Source organism: Balaenoptera acutorostrata, chromosome 20 (genome assembly GCF_949987535.1).
Source record: "Balaenoptera acutorostrata chromosome 20, mBalAcu1.1, whole genome shotgun sequence".
Lineage (NCBI taxonomy): Eukaryota > Metazoa > Chordata > Mammalia > Artiodactyla > Balaenopteridae > Balaenoptera > Balaenoptera acutorostrata.
Genome location: NC_080083.1, coordinates 6786081 through 6807076, shown reverse-complemented (window position 1 = coordinate 6807076; position 20996 = coordinate 6786081). Strand labels below are relative to the sequence as shown.

At 42.8% G+C, this 20996-nt stretch overlaps 1 protein-coding gene across 1 annotated transcript; it reads right to left on the bottom strand.

Moving 5' to 3' along the window:
- Positions 1–214: 214 nt before the first annotated feature.
- LOC103008713 (myosin-1-like) lies at positions 215–20513 on the bottom strand. Its single transcript, XM_057536607.1, is given in 41 exon segments — positions 215–468; positions 1264–1359; positions 1460–1564; positions 1649–1819; positions 1910–2035; positions 2371–2574; positions 2662–2970; positions 3372–3496; positions 3589–3754; positions 4037–4220; positions 4971–4984; positions 4986–5168; positions 5331–5449; positions 7254–7380; positions 7987–8376; positions 8463–8553; positions 8805–8950; positions 9033–9209; positions 9302–9550; positions 11685–11723; positions 11725–11938; positions 12034–12170; positions 12259–12382; positions 12681–12697; positions 12699–12799; positions 12880–12967; positions 14021–14091; positions 14186–14492; positions 15287–15457; positions 15576–15725; positions 15816–15934; positions 16138–16276; positions 16430–16533; positions 16607–16705; positions 17361–17424; positions 17563–17655; positions 17742–17856; positions 18648–18675; positions 19781–19937; positions 20052–20195; positions 20295–20513. Coding segments are annotated over 41 exon segments (5820 nt in total). The 5' UTR covers positions 20499–20513; the 3' UTR covers positions 215–315.
- Between the last annotated feature and the right edge of the window lie 483 nt (positions 20514–20996).

Sequence of the window (20996 nt, the reverse complement as noted above, 5' to 3'; positions counted from 1 at the left end):
GAATTGAGGATGCATTAACCACCATTGCATCCTCTTAGAGCACTTCATTTCATTTGCCTTCTATTAAAGTTGGTTCCCTGACCACATTCGTTTTTTGTCATTGTCTCTGACTGCACACAGTAGGAGCATAACAAATGTTGAATAAATGAATTAGTTCTAATAGCACTATTGAGCTTGTAATTAAGAGAGACATGTATTTTTAGATTGCAAAATTCTCTGCAGATTTATTTCCTTGACATTAAAATGACATATGACAGTGACAAAGAACTTCATATTTTGTGCCTTTCTTTGGTCACCTGTCAGCATTTGGATGAATTACTCTTCACTTATGACTTCTGTGTGAACCTCCTGGCTCTTCACCCGCCGCTTGTTGACCTGCGACTCGGCAAAGTCAGCCCGTTCCTCGGCCTCTTCCAGCTCGTGCTGGATCTTGTGGAATTTGGCAAGGTTGACATTGGCTTGTTCCTCCTGAGAAAAGAAATGCATTTGAGAGAACAAGAAAATTTGACATTTTCTGATTCTTACTGCCTTTGTTACTAAGAGCAGCTATAGGATTTGCTTCATGAGTGAGAAAGCAAAAGGTTCTGTTCTTTGGTGATGCACCTATTTGGGGCAGGGCATCCCACATATTCACCTCTGTATTGGTGGGCTTACAACCCCCTGTTCATTCTCTCTCACTTGACTCTCTTCCTGACAAACTTAAGATGCTACAGTGACAACAGGGATATCAAAGTAGCAGGAATTTGAATCAACCTTGTTTCTGTGAAACAAACTTTAAAAAGTAGGCACTGTGGTAGTATTGGGTGTGGAGAACCTTAAGGAAGGTTTTAGAATTAACAGGATGAGAAAGATAACTGCAGCCAAATGGAAGAGAAATGTTCTGAGGTGGATTCATCATGAACTTAAATAAGGCTTAGATTCAGAGTGCTCGTTGGCACAGCCCCTATGGGTGCTGGCAATTGCTGGGAGTAGAGTGCTCTAGTTAGGGAGGGAGGTGGGTTGTAACCAAGAAGCATTTCTACACTACCTTGTCTGGAAAACTGCTAGAGGTCTCAGAAGAAATGAACCTGAATCTCTAAGGCTCCAATAATTAGTGGTAAGATTTTTTTCATTCTAAATAAATACTCATTTTCAAACCTAATTTTGTATTCCCAATTTTGTGTTCTTTGCCTTAACGAAAGCCTCTTAAATTCTATGAGCTTTAGTCTCCACAAATCCTGGCCCTGCTCCTGAACCTTTCTCTCTCACTGGGGAGGTACTTACAGCCTCTTCAGCTTGTCTCTTATAAGCTTTAACTTTGGTTTGTAATTTGTTCACCAAGTCCTGTAACCTGAAGACATTCTTGCGGTCCTCCTCAGTCTGGAATGAAAGAGGTAGCAAATAGTGTCATTGTTTGAAAACAACTCATTTTTATTTTCTTGAAAGCAGTAGGCTTGAATTATATGGAAAGGCTGGTCACCTACTAAGTAAGTTCCTTCACTCTTCTCTCATGTTTCCAAAGACCCTTGACAATCTCAACATTGCGCTTCTGTTCATTTTCAACCTCATTTTCAAGCTCCCTCACCTGGAAGAGGACAAAGGTGTTTAGCCACTTGGCTGTAACTAGCAGCATGAACAGGCTGGGAAGTGAACAGGCTGCGAGACCCACCCTGGCCTCCAGCTTCTGGATGTGCTTCTTGCCACCCTTCAGGGCCGGCTGCTCAGCCTCGTCCAGGCGGTGCTGCAGGTCCTTCACCGTCTGCTCCAGGTTCTTCTTCATCCGCTCCAGGTGGGCGCTGGCGTCCTGCTCCTTCTTCAGCTCCTCGGCCATCATGGCCGCCTAATTAGCAGTAAAGCAAAACCAGTAGAGAGAGCTGAGACAGCCCATCAAGATTCTAGCGTGACCACCCCCGTGTGGCCCTCTGCTCACGTCAGTGATGGCCTTCTCGGCCTTCTCTTCTGTATTGTGAGCTTCCTGGATAATGTCCTCCATCTCTCCCTGGATTTGGGAGATGTCTGTCTCCAGCTTCTTTTTCGTGTTGATCAGGCTGGTGTTCTGTTTAAAATATCAAATTTAGAAATACTAAGTACATGAGAGCAAAATTACAATGTCCAATGTTCTAATGAACCCACAAACTAATTAATTAAGGTAACTAATTAGTATCCTTTCTTGTTCCATAAATTGTCTGAGTTGACAATATACTTTTAGAAGACAGTCAACTCTGAATGTCACAGTTCATATAAACAAAAGTATTGTTAATCCAAAGATATTACATATTTTAAACTGTAACGTCCGTAAAACGTTATGCATAAATTTTTAGATAGTACTAAGATTTGAGCAAGAATATCATTTTCAGTCCACTTTCTTTTTTACTTTTATGTTATACTCACCTGGGTGTGCAGGAGCTGGACGCGCTCGCTGGCGTCCAGGAGCTCCTGCTCTGCCATCTTCCTGCTCCTCTCCGTCTGCTCCAGGGTGGCCCGCAGCTCCTCGATCTCGGCCTGCAGCAGGTTGGCTCTGCGCTCCACCATGGCCAGCTGCTCCTTCAGGTCCTCTTGGCCCCGGAGAGCATCATCCAGGTGGAGCTGGGTATCCTGTGGAATGAACGATCATTGAGACACCTTGTTCTCAGGGCTGCAGTCACCCCAACTGCCCTGGGACCATCTCCTGAGCCCATTTACCTTGAGGATGGCTTGGGTGTTCCTGTAGTTCTTCAGGGCCTCAGCAGCCGTGCGGTTGGTGTGGTTCAGCTGGATTTCCATTTCGTTGAGGTCTCCCTCCATCTTCTTCTTGAGCCTGATGGCATCATTTCTGCTCCGGATCTCAGCATCCAGCATGCTCTGCATGGTCTCCACGACTCTAATGTGGTTCCTCTTCAGCTGGTCAATTTCCTCATCCTTTTCAGCGATTTTCCTGTCACCTTCAGACTTGACTTGGTTCAACTCCAGCTGGATGCGCAGGATCTTTCCCTCCTCGTGTTCAAGAGATGCCTTAATGACAGCAAGGGGTGACATTAGCAGGGAACGGAAGTGCGTAGTATTCTAGAGATAGGAAATAGTTCCTACCTTTGTGCTGCTATAACGCATCTTTATTCCATTGTTACAGAAATTTCTGCAATGTGTTGTTGTTGGTTTTGCATAATTCTGTCTCCCCAGCTAGCTAATGCCCATGGGGGCAGGGCCCTTAACTTACTCATCTTTGTTTTCTCGGTGTCTAGCACACAGTTCCTGATGTCCGGTTATGTTAGTTGTATGCATGGTCAGTGTTCCATCCTCATATTTATTACCCAGAGTAAAAATTATTTTTCTTTTCTCTTGATTCACCTATTCTTGCATGTATTAGATCTTAATTCCTCTCAGAATGGTTTTAGAGTCTACAATAAAATGTCTACCTCTGCCTCTTCTAAAGCAGCCTGAATTTCAGACTTTTCTTGTTCCACTTGTTTCTTTATTTTCTCCAGTTCATTTATACGTTTCCCTCCTTCTACAATCTGCTCAGTGAGGGCAGAAATCTCCTCTGTTCGTGAAAAATAAAAATGTAAAAATGCATTCAGTGAGGGAAAACATTCTTTCAAATCTTTTGTTGAAGAAAAGGTAAAATGTACTCACGTTGCAAATTCTTGTTTTCCCGCTTCAAGGTTTCAAGTTGGTCTAAGGATTCCTCATAAGCATTCTTAACCTTGAACAGCTCTGTGCTGAGGGCGCGGGACTCCTTCTGGGAAGCTTCAAGTTCAGCACGAGTTTCTTCATACTTCTGTTTCCATTCTGATAGGAGCTGAGGGGCAAGGAATGGTCAAGAAATTGGGTGGAGAAAGTGTGATGGGATGAAAACCATTTCTTCTGACAACTTTCAAACAGAGTTGAGATGATCGGGGACTGAAAACTAATTATGAATGAGAAGAGTAGAAACCACAGGAGTCCCCCCTCCTCCCCACCTACTCATGGAGCAGGAGCTGCTGAGAAGAGCCCTCGGATGGTTTGAATAGGCACATGGAAGGTGGGAGGCTATCCTTAATCACATGTTGAATGCTGAGACAGAAACTGGTGCAGAAATTACCTTATCGAAGTTCCTTTGCTTTTTGTCCAGGGCTGCACAGGCGGCATTTGTCCTCTCCACATCAATCATGAGGTCCTCGACCTCATTCTGGAGCCGCTGCTTGGTCTTCTTAAGGGAAGCGCATTTGGCATTCACAGCTTCCACGTGTTCCTCGGCATCTTTCAGACGCTGGGCCAGCTTCTTCCTAAAAAGTGAAATAAGGACAATAGAAGTGAATGGTCTCTCAGAAACTCTTCTAAGGCATCCACCAAAACATTATAATTCCTATCTGGCTCTACATTATTCACAGAATAAATGACTAGATCTCTCCTTAAACTTTCTCTTGAATGAGCAGGTCCCTTCCTTAAACTTTCTGTTGAATAAGAGTCTCCCTCTTAAGTTCAGTCTTGAACTTTTGATTGCATTGAATATTTAGATCTTTAATAACAATATGTGTTATTTCTTATTACAGAGCTTAATGTCTACTTTTTAGTCTTTAACACTGTATTCTTTTTTCCTCTACAAATAACCGTGTTTTTACATCTCAAAAGGGGGAGCTGTGCTTTAAAGTCTGATTATTTTTCTCTTACATATCTGTCACCCTGGACCGATTTTTCCATTAATGGCTTAGAGGGCGGAGCAGCACGGGAGAGTATAATTGACTCTTATTCTACCTACACCTGTGTGGATAGGATGATGTCAGAAGTTCCCCTTTTAAAAAATAATCATTCAGCTTCCTCTTGCCTTATGTCCTTTTTCCTTCTACCCTCTAACTTAATTTCTTTCCCTAGACAACCTAGAGTATTTGTTTTTCTTGCTTAGGTTTATGTCATGCATGATTTTTCCTAGGTTTTTATTTGGGGAGCAATGGACATTTGCCCATGTGGTATTTAATATCAGGTGCACTTTGATTGTTAACAGAGCTATTTTCATTTTAGGTAATTCTAGAACATACTTGGCCTCCTCCAGCCTCCTCTGTGCGCTGGATGGCATCCAACTCGTATTTGATCCTCCACTGGGCCACCTCAATGTTGGCCTTGGACATTGACCTCTGCAGCTCAGCCTTGGCTTCCTGCTCCTCCTCATACTGTTCCCGCAGCAGGTCACAGTCGTGGCGGGCTGACTGCAGGGCGTGGGCCAGGGCGTTCTTGGCCTGAGAACATAGAGATTGGTGACTTAATTTTATATCTTTAAAGTGATGTTTAGTCCCTAAGCTCCTGTAGGCCACCAGAAGAAAATCTGTAGAAGTAAGCAGAAAACAATCTCAAAAGCAAGGAAAATGACAGAAACAACAACAGCTGTGAGTAGGGCTAACCTTTATCTCCTCTTCAAGCTGCCTTTTCAGTTCTTCTGTCTGTTGTGTGAATGCTTGTTTGCCCCTCGAGAGCTGAGAAACTAGTGAGTCCTTTTCATCTAGCTGGCGTGAGTATTCACCTATAAAGATCAAGAGCCAGAAAACTCAACTTTACTTTGGAAATTAAAGCTCTAAATTACAAACTGGAGCAGGGAAAGGGAGCTGGGTCTGAAACATGATGGAGAGTGTGGATTTTAGCAAACCACCAATTTCCACTTCAACCCTGGTGAGGACGTCTATGTGAAAATGAGAAGTAGGGAAGGCTTTGAGGCAGATTACACTCTTCTGAACAACACAAAAGATTTGGGGAGATATTTTAAATTATTTGATCACAGTAGAAATTGGTGAAGAAATATGTGAAAAAAAATGTGAATCAAACCAACAAAAAACATTCCAGTGTTTTTTGTGTAAGGCAACAGTGTTGTACTAGTTTACCTTTCACTGAAACTTGATTGAAACCGAATTTATTCTTTGGAAAATAGGAGACTTTGAGCAGTTCTCTCTGAAATGATGTTCGAAGGAAAATCCTGGAAGAATTTTTATATTAAGAAACAATCAAGTGTCTTTCCACCCCAAGGACGAGTTGGTTTGTGGATAACTAATCAGTCCTTAAACTAAGTGGCATTTAAATTTGTCTCCCATTCTTTAAGCACCATAATTCAGAAAATACACTATATAGTTGACCCTCGAACAATCGGGGTTAGGGGTTTCGACCCTCTGCGCGGTTGCAAATCCGCTTATAACTTTACAGTCAGCCCTCTTTTTTCACATCCATGGATTCAGCCAGCTGTGGATCATCTAGTACTGTAGTGCGTTTTTATATAAAAAAGAATCACGTGTAAGTGGACCCACACTGTTCAAACCTGTGTTGTTCAAGGGTCAACTGTATTATGTTAAAAAGAGAGAAAACACTTCCAGCACCATTTTTGAACTGGTTACCTGGAAGCCTTATCTCTTTAACATTTAATAAGAATCACAGCTTTCAATTTTTTTTTTTCATACCACTAAATTACTAGGAGTAAACCTGTAATGAGGAAAAGAAACTACAGGGAGCGTTCTGATTATTTGCGAATACAGTTTTTCTTTTTCATAAAGTGTACTTATCAACTGTATACCAATAATAAAAGCCTTACTTGAGCTTTGTTCTAGAAAGAACAATATTTGAATGAATATGAAAGAGTAAAGTGGTTCTCCAACAATTTGATCTACCTATTACGTTAATGGTCCAAATGACCCACAAAACAATTTCCATCTTGTTACCTCTCACCTGGGGAGGAGAACTTTGGTAGAAAGTTGGACAAGTTGATAGGGGGAGGAGTAAATGCAGAGACCCTCCAATCTGGATAATCAAAAGTCTGTGTACCTCACTTGAATGCTCCTGGCTGGATTGTGGTCCTGAATATTTCCCTACTTAACAGTGGTGCTACTGGCAATCGGCAAGACTTCAGGGAAAAGACTGGAGTAAGCGTTCTTGGACAGGTCATTTCATCACTACCATAATCCAACATCTTTAAAATGGGGATAACATTACACAGACTAATGAGGGTAAAAAGGTAATTAACTTGTGGAAGCACTTTGAAAAGCAAAAGTAAATACTGTCAGGATACACTTTTTTATTAGATAACTTTCAGATGAGAGTGAAATCTGTTTTAAAGTGTTAAAAAACAAAAGAGCCTGGGTCTCTATTTAAAAGAAAACAAACCCAAAACCAAAATGACAGAAAGGAAGAAAGTAGTCCATGCTGGTGGTCAATAAGGTGTTCATATGAGCGGCACCTCCCAGGGAGGTCATATGTGAGCTCAGGTAACTCAATGTAGAGTTTTTCAGCAACTGGATAGCCAAGATAAATGTATCATTCAAGGTCAACACTGGTGGATGGCCCACCTGATTCCGTCTGCAGGCGTGCTCTCTGAGCCGTCAGGTCATTGATCAGCCGCTGCTGCTCTTCCTCCTTTGCCTTAAGTTCACTCACTTGATCTTCTAGAGCGCAGCACATCTTTTCAAGGTTTCCCTGCATTCAAAAAGTGGTAAACGGCATCTTAAGCAAGTATTTGGACCATAGAAATGTGCAATAATCTAAGCATTCCATAGGAGCTGCAATACTCATTTATTTTGAGAATACACTACCTTTACAAAAAAAAAACAACAACAACTGAGGCCTTGGTTTGTGATGGAAAGAGTAACAAGACACATAGTCTAAACCTACTGCCACGAAATTGCTTTGTGAAACTAAGCCTTTACTCAGTTGGCTTATCTGTGATATGAGAAAGTGACACTTGATGACTCAGCTCATGAAACTTCTTTGAGAAGCAGATTATGTATTTGTGCTTAAGGGAAAAACAAAAAGCCTAGTCAAGGTGAGGCGTTTTAAAAATTTCGAACTACATCATTGAATTGTATTTTTTATTGGAAAGAACTTGAGTTTTCAGGATGCATATTCTTCGGGGACAGCTATTCTCCTGTAAAGAGGGAGCACGTGGCCCCATCACATGGGAGTTGCCCTTCCTGCGACCAGCCTCCTGCCATAGTCTCCTCCTGCCAGGTACTAGTGATTCTTGAAAGGCTCACTCACACCTGTCCTCCAGAAATCTCTTTAAGACTGAAATCATGATTGTACCTTGGCTTTGGAGACAGTCTGCCTGTTGCTAGCAAGGTCATCAGTCTCCATCTTCAGCTCACTCTTCTCCTTCTCCAGCTTCTGCTTGACCCTCTGCAGGTTGTCAATCTGCTTCCCCAGCTCGGCCACACTGTCCGCGTGCTTCTTCCTCAGCGTGGCCACCGTGGCCTCGTGCTGCAGGGTGGCCTCCTCCAGGTCCCTGCGCATTTTCTGGAGCTCGGTCTCCCGCTTCTTGTTCATCTCAATCTGGACCGAAGTGGCCCCGCCGGCCTCTTCCAGCCACTCGCTGATCTCCTCCAGCTCCCGGGAGAGGTCCGAACGCTGCTTCTCTGCTTTGGCGCGGGAGGCCCGCTCTGCCTCGATCTCCTCCTCCAGCTCCTCGATGCGGGCCTGGCAGTGGGGAAAAGCTCAACGTTAGCTCCTTTGTGTTAGTATTTTGTCATGTTGAATGAGACTGATGGAAATCATGGACTTACCTGTAACTCCTTGATCTTCTTCTGCAGTTGAATGCCAAGTGCTTGTTCATCTTCAATCTTGCTTTGCAGACGGCTCATTTCAAACTCTTTCCTGTTAGGAGAGCAACACATTAGCTCATACTCTGTCTTCTTGCCAGTCTTCTTCTCTATGTGTAACTGAACGTTTTTGTACTGCTGGTGTTGAGGAAGTGCTAAGTGCATGTTTTACAAGTCAGTACTGTACCATTTTCATTAAATACAAAAGTTAAAGATGTCATTATTTGTTTTTTTCTGTGTGCTGTGAAGTAATATTTTTGAGATCCAGACAACGAGCAGGTTACAATTGAATTCTCTCATACTCACTTTTTGAGTTCTTCATCAAGTTGCTGCTTATCGTTTTCTATATCCATTGTGGATTCTTGGGCCAATTTTAGGTCACCCTCCAGCTTCCTCTTGGCTCTCTGTAAGTCCATGCGCAGTTTCTTTTCTTGTTCCAGAGATCCTTCAAGCTAAATATAAATAATGTTGAGTCATAAGGATTGCTTAGCTTCCCTTTGAAGAAAATAATTTCCTTGATAATCCTAGACTTGCGTCATGCACTTGCTGCTCTAGCTTGGCTTTAGCTTTGGTCAGGGTGTTCACTTTGTCCTCTTCTGCCTGCAGGTCATCCAGGGTCCGCTGGTGGGCCTCCTGGAGGGCCTTCTTTTCCCTGGTCAGCTTAGCTATGACTTCGTCCAGGCCTGCCATCTCTTCTGTGAGGTTTTTCACCTAGAAGGGTTAAGGAAGAGATTATCTCTGCTCTAAAGCAGCTTAGTTAGATGGCAGAGTCTCTATATGCTGTATACAAATACATTTCATACCTTGTTCTCTGCGGCATGTTTCTCCTTCTCAACCTTGACCAGTGTCACCTGAAGGTCATCTATGTCTTTGTCTTTCTTCAGTTCTGAACATTCGTCCTCCAGTTTCCTCTTCCTGGCCGTCAGCTCAGCGTGGATCTGTTCCTCATTCTCAGCTCTCTCAGTCACTTCCTTGATCTTTGCCTCGAGCTGGATTTTGGTTTTGATCAGCTGGTTACATCTATCTTCTGCATCAGCCAATGTATCTGCTTCCTGAGAAGGGACAGTAGACACTTTTAGATCTTGTTCTGTGGACATTTTCAGATTTTATTAAGATTTTGAAACCAAACAAATTGTGCTTTAAAGCTTTAGGTTAATTTTTATTAGCTTTCCATCATTTAGGAAATATTTATTGGGCACTCCACTTATGGCACTGGAGATTTTTAAAAAAGGAATTGGTCATAATTCCTGATGAATTTATAATAAAATTATACTTATTAATGATGGGGTTCAGGATACACTATCCCAAAGTATGGTACCTTGGCATAATGAATATCTTAAGCTAGAGGAGTTTGAGAAAAGAGCAGAAATAGGAAGCCCACCCTGACCCATTCCCCTCACCCTTCTTCCCTGAAACAGGTCATAAAACTTCCATGTGGAAGGTCCCCTCCCTGTACTGGGAGGAAAGAAGACATTCTTATCACAAGAGGTAGGGAATTTAGGACTGCGAAGGCTGTGTAAACGAACCTTGTTAAACTAACCCTTATCTTCCTAGTTATTTCTTCAGCACTTACTATCCCAGTCCAGACCCCTTTGTCTTGTCAATTCTTCACACATTTATCATTTCTTTGTCTAAAGGGTATAAAAGCTCCATGCTCTGGTCACTTCTTTAGGTCTTTATTCTCTTGTGAAAGCTCCCTTGTACACATAAAAATTAAATAAAATTTGTTTGTTTTTCTCCTGTCAATCTATCTTTATCAGTTTAATTTTCAGACCCAGCCAAGGAACCAAGACGGTCAAGGAAATTTTTTTACTCCCCTGCATGATAACCTGTGTTTAATGTGTTGGTATATAATTTCAGTTAGTTTTCTTTATTTAATATTATTTTCCAGAAAAGTTTAGTATATGGAAAGCAAAGAAAATGGTTGGGTATTTAGCAGAAAAGTGAATTAAAGGGGAGACACATGCTACAGTGACAGAGTGGGTGGAATTAATGGGAGCATGCGGAAGAACTAAGGGGAACGGAACATTTTAGAAGGTGGTGCAAGAGAAGTAGCAAACGTGTTTCTCAGGAGAAGAAATAGGAGTTGGCATATAAATCCTCTGAGGGCAGGGACTATGTCTCTTGCTCAAAGTTGTATCCCTAATGCTTGGAACTTCATGAAATATTTATTAAATGGGTAGTTGACAGAGTAATGTTGAAAAGAAGTCATACTGAGAGGAGTATACTTAGATCAGTTATACTGATTATACTTGGATCATATTATACTGAGAGAAATTAACTTCCATACAATTATCTCTTGATTCTTGAAGATGTGATGAACCCCTCCTCAATTTGGAAAACCTTTGTCTCCATAAACCATAAGGGAAGTCACAGTGCCAGCCTAGGTATTTATAATTCATTTTTCTTTAATTTTTCTAGTTATGTGTCTAAAACCTGTGCGCCCACTGGAACCAGTGCAGATTCCCTTCTGAATTCAGAGAACTGGAGGGTAGCTTTTAATGTTTCTGTTGTTGATTTCAGTGGTGGCAGCTGAAATTTTCTTGTCATTTGGGTCACAGAAATGGGTTAGACAGTGGTGTTGATCAAATATTTCTTCTCAAGCCTCTGGATATTTCTTGGGACATCAAAACAAGAACATCAGTACTATTTCTCATGCTTTGCCTAATTGACACTATTTATAGAAAGCATTGCCATTATCTTTGCAATGATCTTATTCTTTTAGGTCCTAGAGACTTTCTCAAGACATAGTTGAGAGGGAAATTGCCAGGGGACCATAGATTTTAAAATTCAGAATATGGGTTTCGAGTTGATACGTTCTCATCATAAAGTCTCCTCGCTCTTCACTGTCAACATTGTTCTTTCTTCGCTGCTCTTATTTGCATTTTTCAGCAGGGAGAATCTTAGGGAACAAAGATCACTTTATTTACTGCCCATATTTTGCTAGGAGAAACAACAGGGGGAAAGGAAAAATGCTTTTATTTTTCCCTTGTCAACAGAAAGGAATCCTACCACAGAGCTTTTTAGTAATATTGTATATGAAATTTTATGGAACATTCTGAGGAGTTGTGAATTAAGAAAGATTGATAATCAGTCCGTTAATAAGGTGGAATTTAGACTCTCCCCTAGCAACTGCTGAATCGAAATTCTAGCATCAGATTGCAAGCAATGGCTTCTGATACTCACAGATTGAACCTGGAGCTGCAGGTCATTTTTCTCTTTCTCAAATCAGAATTTCAATTTTCTCTTCAAGTTCTTTCAATTTTGCGCTTGACTGATCCAGCTTTTCTTTGGTCTCCTCATCACCTTTCGGGGTGGGCGTCTCCTCTGTCTTTGCACTCTTGAGGAGGACCTTGATTTTGAAATACAGCTTCATCCAGGGCCAGTCTTTCACATTCATGAAGACACGAATATTGTACTGGATACAGAAGATGGGCTCTCTGTGATAGGAACAGAAATGTTCAAAGGCAGGTATAACAGGAAACAGAATGAAAAGGCCTAGGCTGATGGGGTTTAGTAACGTTTCCTATTTTACCTCTGCTCCTCCATCTTCTGGTACTCCACTCTTGCCAAGAACCCTCTGCACCTGGCCTGGGTTTGAATAACCAGCTGGGCCACCTTGTTCTCTCGCATCTCCTCTAGTACCCCCAGAAAGCCAGCTTTGAAAAAGACCTGTGCATGGGCAGAGTTGCAGATCAGAAACTTTACATAGCCTCCAAAGGGACAGGCATAGTGTCTGGTGGGCCTTAGAGACTATTACCTTGGTTAGACCACATTTGTACTTGGTGTGGTCAATGTCGAGGGACCCAAGGAGCTTCTCAGAAGCATCCTTGCCGTCAGTGAATTGTCCTTCAGGGATTGCACTTGCATTTAATAACTTGTATCTGTTTGAGCCAAACAAATAAATGATACAGCTGTTGTCACCAACAAGAAATCTTCCTGCCTCAGTATAGAAACGACTTAACTGTTGGGTAGTCTAACACAGATAAACAAGCAATCATATCTATGTCTTTATCTAGTCTTTGTATATTCAAAGGGTGTCAAACTTTTGGTATATCGATACGAAGTCTTTTAAATTCGTTGCTCTTCAATTTTAATAGAAGTTATAAAGGACAGGATCATTTCATTGAAAAATGAAATAACAAGAACCTTGTAACATAATTCCCAGTGCGGAAGTCTGACCTGTATATGAAGTCTGCAATGCAGGATTCTGCTTGGGAGCCCCTTACTGAAGACGCGGATGCCTGCCAGCACACCGTTACACCTCAGCTGGTTCAGGACAAGCTCATTATCCATGAACCCTAAAAAGAGATACATTGTCCATATAATAGTCTAATGAGCAGTCACACTAGAGCTTGTCTGGATGTCAGAAGTGTCTTACCAGGGGTTTTGGTTACACTGGGGACGATGCACCGTACAAAGTGGGGGTGAGTGCTCCTCAGGCCAGTCATCAGCTTACCCACATTCTCCTGTGGAACCATATGAATATTTGGTTAAAAATGCACTGTTCTTGTACATTCATATTTATAGACATAATTATCATGATCCATGATACTGTTCTAATTTCAATGATTAGTATCCAGATTGAATTTGCAGAGGGTTATCGCTGGAAATATCTCTATTTTCCCTATCTTTGTGCCTTATAAACTCGCTGTTGAAGTGGTTATTCATTCCTGTTGAATTTCCTAGCGTATGTTATAAAGTTATGGCACTTTAACATATGGAAATACTCTACCCATAATCTTTTGCCTGGATAATGTGGTCCGATTTACAAAAAACTCAAAATCTCCTTCCAGCTCTCCCATTTCTTTCTTAACCCAACTTTCAATTGTATCTGCTTCTCTAGCACATGCTTAGCTGTGTCTTCCTGCTGGTTTCATAGCAAGGGGCCTTTTAATGCCTTGTTCTGGGAATTGGCAGAAAAGGGACAGTCATATTGCCAATGTGAGAGGTTTTCCACCCTATGGAAATCCTGATTTTTCAGAATAACTGGAACTTCAGTTATTCCAGATAGGATTGTCAAAAGATAAGTAAATTTTCCTTAAAAAGCTATTTCTTAATCACACCTGATTTCTTATTTTCTTCTTTAGATCAGCCTCCCAATCCTACCACTATTTTTCTATCCTCACCTTTCAGAATCTACTCATTTCAGTTTTATGCCAATATACACCTAAGCACTTACCCCATTTGGACGCTCCCAAAGAAAATCTCATGTTTTGCTTAATCTTCTCCCAGAAGAAGCTTTTAAGTGTCAGATGACCTTATTTCCCGGCCCCAATATTGAATTTTACCATCTCATACTGACTCTGACCTCCTGGCACCTGTGTCTCCTATATCCGGAGCTATCTCTTCCAAGCTACCCCACACCTTCCTGCGAGAGTCAGTGCTACCACTACCTGCTGACCTGTCTCCTGGAGCCGCATTGAGCGCTAGAATCCTTGCAGGATTATTTACCCTTCCCCACATAGTAAAGTACAATTCAACTTCTGAGCCTAGTTAGAGAGAGAAAGTGAAGATTGTACCCTGAAGACAGCTGACATGGTCTGGAAAGAAGAACCCTTCTTCTTGCCGCCTTTCTTTGCACCGCCACCCTCTAAGGGGAAGAGAAATCACAAGCACTCCTAGTACAGGCTTTCTCTGCCTCAGTTTTCTACATTAAGTAAAAGATTAATTCTGTTGATAATTACCTGCTTCAGATGTTTGCTCAGAGAAAAAGAAAGCCAGAATCTTCACTGTGGAATTCTGGTACAGCCCGACCACCGACTCGTTCAGGGGGTCCCTGTTCTTGTGCAGCCAGCCAGTGATGTTGCAGTTCGCGGTGCCGGCGTAGTGCACCAGGGAGGAGTGGGCCTCAGCCCTGCCTTTAACCGCCTTGGGCTTCAGGAAGCAGGGAGACTTTCCAAGATGCTGTTCATACAGCTTGTTCTTGAAGGAGGTGTCTGTGGCCTTGGGGAACATGCACTCCTCTTCCAGGATGGAGAAGATGCCCATAGGCTGAGAGAATGAAAAGGAACATGACACTTGAATTTTGTCTGCCTGTAGAAATAATGTGGAACACAATGATCCTATTTGAGTAAATTCGTCATTTCATTCTTTACAGTTAGTGAGAACTCATTTCTTTGGTCAGAAGTTGTTAAATCACAAATATTTATCAGGTACCTATCAAGATCCGGGTGTGGTGTTGGGCTCTGGGATATGATGGAGAGTAAGATAAACAAGGAAGGAGCTCTGGTGGAGTTTGTGTCTTTGCCCCAAAGGCCTTAGAGCAATATTTCTCCAGGTGTGACTTGCAGATGGGTTGTGTCAGAAGCACTTGGTAAAAATGCAGATATTCCAAGGCTCCACCCCACACTTTCCCAAAAGTATTGCTAGGAGTGAGATTAGGGGAATGTGCAGTTTTACTAAAAGTACTTGTGGCAAGTCTTTGACACTACCGAGAGCCTCTTCTTTAAAGCACAAAAATTCCAATTTCAAACGCCAGCAGTGATGACTCCAGGGCTGACAAAGAGATAAGAAGTAAAACATGCTCTCCTCAGAGCTCTTTTATACGGAAAGATGGCTTAAGTATCAGGCTTGCATTGCACACTGTGGGGAAATGTAGAGTTCTGGACTCTCTAGAAAAGGTTCAGTCTCCTTTTACCAGAATACCTACCTTGGAGTTGGCAAAGGAATTTTCCTGGTTTTAGTTACAAGTAGAAATCTCTTACCAGAGTATACAGCGAGTGTTATGATTTTCTTTTAAATACGGGTCAGCAGTGTGATCTGTGATCTGAGAAAGGGAAGCGAACCTTCTCGAGGATGTCCGCGCAGGCGTCCATGTCCTTCCCAACGTCGATGAATGTCCACTCGATGCCCTCCTTCTTGTACTCCTCCTGCTCCAGCACGAATACGTGGTGGTTGAAAAACTGTTGCAGTTTCTCGTTGGTGAAGTTGATGCACAGCTGCTCCAGGCTGTTGAGCTGGGTATTTCGAATAGCAAAGAGTTTGAGTGAGTTTGGAAAATCCAGTGGAGACTCAGCAAAGCAGACACAAAGCGGAAGGGTGCTTTGGGGCTTGTCATTGATGCCAACAACTCACATGAAAGACCTCAAAGCCAGCGATGTCCAAGACCCCGATGAAGAACTGCCTGGGCTGCTTGGTGTCCAGCTGCTCGTTGATGCGGGTGACCATCCACAGGAACATCTTCTCGTAGACGGCTTTGGCCAGGGCTCCCACTTCATTGTACACCTTCATAGGCAGAGTAATGATCGTTGCTGTTATTAAAGACGTGTCCTGAAGGCCTGGGAAGTGTGAGATTCACAGAGGTTGTGCCATTACCTGCTGCACACTCTGGCCTTTGGTGACATACTCATTGCCGACCTTGACCTTGGGGTAGCAGAGGGCTTGGAGCAGGTCAGCAGAGTTCAGACCCTGGAGAGAGGCAGCCTTTTCAGCAACTGCAGAGACACAATTCAGACATCCAACGTGACCTACTATGACCCCACAGCTCCTCGGGGCAGAGTAAGGAATGAATCATTCCTGTGTGGGGTTAAATTTGTATGTGGCCATCAGATGCTCAGGTGCAAAGGAGACATGGGTTTGGAGTGGCCTTATTTGCCTATATTCTCTCATTTAACCCAGTTGGAGGTTCATTTGGTACCTTCAGTGCCATCTGGCTCTGCTTGCTCCTCACGCTGCTTTTGCTTGAATTTCATGTTCCCATAATGCGTTACTGCCCCCGTGAACTTGAAGATGGACACTTTTTCCTCAGAAGAGAAGCCCACGATGTCAATGGTGCTCTGCCAGGAGAGATGAGAGGGCAGAATTAGGGCACAAGACACTAACTTATTTAGAAGAACTTATACTGTGTCCTTATTCACACCTACAGCAGGTTGTCGTCGTCATTTCCATGCACAATGACTTATTTTTAAAAAACTGCATGTGTAACTTACGTCTGTGGCCGACAGCTCTTCTGCGTCATTAATGCTAGTGACTTTGATCTCCCCTTGACTGACGAAGGCATAGTCATGTGGGTTGGTGGTGATCATGAGCATTTCTGGGTACATAGAATTCAGGGTGTATGTTTTCCATTAGAAGGTGTGCTAATAAAGATTTAAGCTCTTTCATACCAACTAGTTCTGGCTTCTTGTTAGACCTGAGCTGATAAAATATATGGTAGCTTCTTTCTGCCTTTTGCTGGAAAGTGACTCTAGACTTCTCCAGAAGATCTGCAATGGAAAGTAGACATTGGATTAGAGGGAAAAATGATAAAGTGCCTGGAATGATTTTGGAACTTGGGGTCATAAGCTAAATCTCACTGGCCCCATGAGATTTCAGCTGAATGGTCCCGTGAGGTATCACATATTACGTCTCTACCACTGCGGTTGCTCTTGCCACCTCTAGAAGGAAACTGAAGTTGCCTGGCTCAACACATGTTCATTTCTCATACAGAAGATTCTTGACATTTCAAATATAATTGATTCTTGATAACCTGTTCCTCCTCAGGGTCTCTTCTCGCTTTATAACAGAGGGGTTACTAAGGGCACCATTTATCAAGGCTCACACTAGGAAGAAATCACATACACTAAACCCAAGTTATATACCCCAAGTCTTAGTTTTTTCTTAGAAAAATTTGAAATTTCTTCTGAGGCTGGCATCGTTCAGATAAGCCCAGCAACTCCTGGCAATTTCTAGAGCACCGTTGGCTCCTGACTGAAGTGGGTGAAGCGCACTGTGGGCTCTGGTTAAGCCTGGCATTACCCATGGGCATGTTTGGCAGTGACTGGTGTTTCACAGGCTCCAGGCTCAGCAGGAGCTGTACGATGTTCCTCCCAACCGTCATTTGTCATTCTTGGATTCTATTTAGGAGGTCCTGTTACTCACATGTTTCAATATCAGCAGAAGCCAGCCTCCCCGTGCTAAGGAAGTGGATCCTGATGCATTTACCCTTGCAAGTGAAAAAGACGATGTTATATACAAAACTGTTAGCACACGAGTAACAAGAGCTTGAATTAATAACTCAGACAGCCTTCTCTGGCATTTGAGAGGACACCTGAGAAAACCCTTCTGTGAGCCACAGACTTACAAAGCGAGAGGAGTTGTCATTCTTCACGGTCTTGGCGTTGCCACAGGCCTCCAGCGGGGGGTTGGCATTCGTGATTTTATCTTCCAGACTTCCCTGCAAAGGCAAGAGCAGTCCTCACATGTGGGGCTCGGGAGTTTCTTACTTGACAGCTTGGATTCTGACGTGGCAATCAGACCCACCTGCATTTTGCCAGGAGTAGGTTCCTCCTTCCTCTTCTCCCCAGTGACTGCAGTTGTTGCAAAGTACTGGATCACACACTTTGTGTTCACAGTCTTCCCAGCCCCGGATTCTCTGCTGTCAAGCAGTGATCAAATATGTGTGAGAAATTAAGCTCTGTGACAAAGGAAACTACTTCCTCCATTAGCATTTACTGTCTTATGTGCCTGTCTTTATATGTCTTTGTCAGAGTGCCCTAGATCTTTCTCTTCAGGCCATATTTAGCCCATATTATTTCTGTTGCTTTGCACTGATAAGCATCTGAGGCAGTCGATCATTAATCATGTAGCACTTATTTCTTGAGTGCTTAAAATGTGTCAGGCTCTCTTCTAGGTGCTGAGGCCGGGCTTCAGGGGTCCGAGAAGCAGCTCCTCAAGCACTATGTAGTAAATGAAACAATTAGTAAGAAACTCTCTGAAGCAAAGCAACTCTCTGAAGAACATTAAAGTGTTCTTCAGCTTCCTTAGACTAAAGATATTCCCAAGTTAGGTCTTTGAAGGAATAGACAGTCCTCAAGTAGGCCTTGGAAATGACCCACTGGTAACATCCGCAAAGTGCCCAGACTTCAGAAGGTGTGTGCTCACTCTCCAGTACTGGGCTCTGGCCGTGTGTGGACATGGTGCTTTATATCTCCCAATCCCTGGAAAGCTCTGGAACTTTTAAGACTGGACTAGCGAACGATGTAATTTGGGACATTGTTATTTTATATTTGGATGCAATCTGAGCCCTATAATAAGTGATAGCAATATTTAGTTCCAGGCTGATTATGCCATTGCTTTAGTATGGGGCGTGAACTAATTTCTTCTTTTGGATTGTGATTTTCCCAGTGAAAATAAAATAGGAATAAGTCTCAGAATAATAATACATACGTGATTAAGATAGACTGATTCTCTCCATCTAGAAGAAAGACAGTGGACAATCAGCATATCTACTAGTTACACAAACAAAACTTTCTATAGGGAAACACTGAGGGCATTGAGTGTAAGTGTCACATTCAGTGGAGTTTTTCCATATGTTATTGTAAAGTTACACGTGGTATTGTTATTATGTCTCGTAAGTTGGGGAAGAGAAACATTAAAATGTGTCGTATTTTAGACTCCTTACGCCCCATAGGAAGTGTGTCCTTCTGGTTTAAAAGAAAGAGCAATCCTTTCCAGAGACACGTTCCCTAGTTGTCATCTGTAGGTTCCAGCGGCCTGCTCTTTGCTGATGAATGCATATGACTGAAAAATGCACAATATGCTAAGGATTTGGACTGTATTTCATAGTTCCAAATAGTGTTAATCAGGCCAAGATTGAGATTTAGTTTCTAAATGGATCAATTACACACACACAAACACGCACACGCACGCACACACACACACACACACACACATCTCTGTCTCTAGGTCCCAGACTGCAACCCTAATTCTGATCAGCCTCCCAAAAGCATCCTATGGGGTCAAAGAAAGATCAGGTAAGAGAGGGCGCCTCAATCAGAATAAAGTTCTTTTAAGGGGGAAACTGACAACTTCCTTTTGAATGCAGTGTCCCGGAATACCATTTTCATTCAGAGAGAGGCTATTATCTCTGAAATGGGTTCTGATGACTTTAAAGACGTAACAATACTTCTTAAAGTATCTAATTCAAAATCAACAGGAAACTTAGGTACTAAAATGATTGAGCATGTGTTTTTCATTTCTATTCAGACAATACTATTCAGCTGTTAATTTAACCTTTTTTGTTACTTAAATATCTAAAATCATGTATGTCTAAGCAAGGAGACTGTAAACAAACTTATTAGGGTTGGAGTAGTAGCATAGTCTGGTAAAATCGTGGAGGTAGAATCAGGAGAACTGAGTTTTAATCCCCACTTGACAACGTGTACCTCTCTGTGCTTTAGTCACCTCTTGTGTGCAACTAGGGGGTTGGATTTGAGTATTTCTAAAGGTCTTTTTAACTTCTCCATTTTGTGATTATAGGTGGTGAAATAATTTGTATGAAAAACAGTCAAGCCACTCACCAGTCAGCATGAACTGATAGGCATTGCCTGACATGGAGAAGATGTGGGGCGGGGCCTCCTGGCGCTTTTTGCCTCTGTAGGCAGCCACCACCTCGGGGTTGTACACCGGCAGCCACTTGTAGGGGTTGACGGTGACACAGAAGAGGCCCGAGTAGGCCTGCACCGTAAAGGAAAAAAAAAGAATATAATTATTTCACGGGGACCTTCATAACATACTATTTTTCAAAATATTAACCACCTGCATGAGCAGAGGCCGTGAGAACAAACTCACGTAGATCATCCAGGCTGTGTAACGCTCTTTGAGGTTGTACAGCACTGCTGGCTCGTGCAGGTGGGTCATCATGACCATGTCCTCGATCTTGTCAAATTTGGGAGGGTTCATGGGGAAGACTTCGTCTTCTGTTACAGTTACTATCTGTCAAGTCAAGTAAGAGAAGCCAGGTCGACAAAGGAGTGTCAGCTCCCCTAACTGGCAATGGGGCCCAGTCTAATCCCCTCCAGATGTTTTACTCACATCCCCAGCTTCGGTCTTGGCTGTCACCTTCCCTCCTTCTGTGCTCTGCAGGGTTGCTTTCACATAGGACTCCTTAGGGTCTACCACGTAGTTTGTGTTTTTGGCATCAAAAGGCCTATTCTGGGCCTCCGTGCGCTGCTTTTCAGGCATTCGGGGGTAAGGAGCAGCCTCCCCAGAAATGGCCATCTCAGCGTCCGAACTCATGGCTGTGGGTTATTGATGGCAGCCAAATCAAAGACACTGCCTGGCAGAGGAAGGAAAGACATTATAGAAAACCAGCAACTGGACCATTCGATTCATGTTAAAAAAAAACCCACGACATTATTCCTTGACAAGTTGAGCGCTAGCATCTTGTTGGGTATGGTCAACTCCGTGGCTTGGCTGGAGGTGAAATGTCAGTCTCCGTGTTCTGTGCCAGTGGTGATAGATGCTTATTCTTGCATTTGGAAAGAGACCATTGTTTCTGGCTCATCTACTATATGATATTGTAGCTCCTTTCTCTGTTTCATTTGCATATTAATCTTAAGAAGCCTCCTATCATCAGCTTATACAGAACACCATGCTAAGATGACTGCAGGATTTCTCCAGCTCTTTCACTTGTAGTTCTTATCTTCCAGTTGGATTATAAGCACCTTGCAGACAGGGAGTGTTTTCCTTCTACGGCACCCTTCACACCTCTTAGAACACATGCTGGGTGTGGGG